The sequence below is a fragment of the Cystoisospora suis genome (assembly GCF_002600585.1).
Source record: "Cystoisospora suis strain Wien I chromosome Unknown contig_115, whole genome shotgun sequence".
Classification (NCBI taxonomy): domain Eukaryota; phylum Apicomplexa; class Conoidasida; order Eucoccidiorida; family Sarcocystidae; genus Cystoisospora; species Cystoisospora suis.
The window spans coordinates 1-480 of record NW_027152917.1 but is presented as its reverse complement, the minus strand read 5'-3'; the positions used below and the strand labels follow the sequence as shown (position 1 = coordinate 480).

Sequence of the window (480 nt, the reverse complement as noted above, 5' to 3'; positions counted from 1 at the left end):
CCCCCCCCCCTTTTCGGCCTGTAATGTATACATACGTACATATGTACACCCGGGTCCCGAGATATTCCAACTACCCATGCGAAATAAGAGAAGCCTATGATCTCCAACTCAACACGCCCGTACTTCCACTTCGATTTAGTCAGTGTCCTCAAGGCGTCACTTTAGCACGAAAGAAGACAGGGAGGCTAATGTGCCTGAAGAGACACTTGCAGATCGTCTGGTGAAAGACATGAAAGAAGACGACAGATGGACACCCTTACTGGCAGAAAAGAGCGGATTCGTTGTTGAGTGGGACGGCCGGAGTAGATAAAGATGAAGAAGATGAAGAGTGCTGCTGGAAAGGCTCATCAAGTGCAACACTCTCAAGAACCTTCGCCACCACCGACACGTCCTTTTGTAAGACTTTCTCCAGGCAGCACAGATCGGGAGGACCTAACCCCTCGAATTCCCCTGGGGTGAAAGAGAAGAAGAAGTCAGATA

The 480-nt window shown here is 49.6% G+C and overlaps 1 protein-coding gene across 1 annotated transcript in view; it reads right to left on the bottom strand.

The window, feature by feature from the left end:
- CSUI_000283 (s (chs5p-arf1p-binding proteins) protein) overlaps positions 1–448 on the bottom strand; it is a gene marked incomplete at its 5' end in the record, with an annotated part of 9805 nt that extends 9357 nt beyond the window's left edge. Inside the window, one exon of the mRNA XM_068060517.1 lies at positions 261–448. Within this exon, the coding sequence (XP_067927505.1) occupies positions 261–448 (188 nt within the window). The remainder of the gene's footprint in view (positions 1–260) is intronic.
- Positions 449–480: the final 32 nt, after the last annotated feature.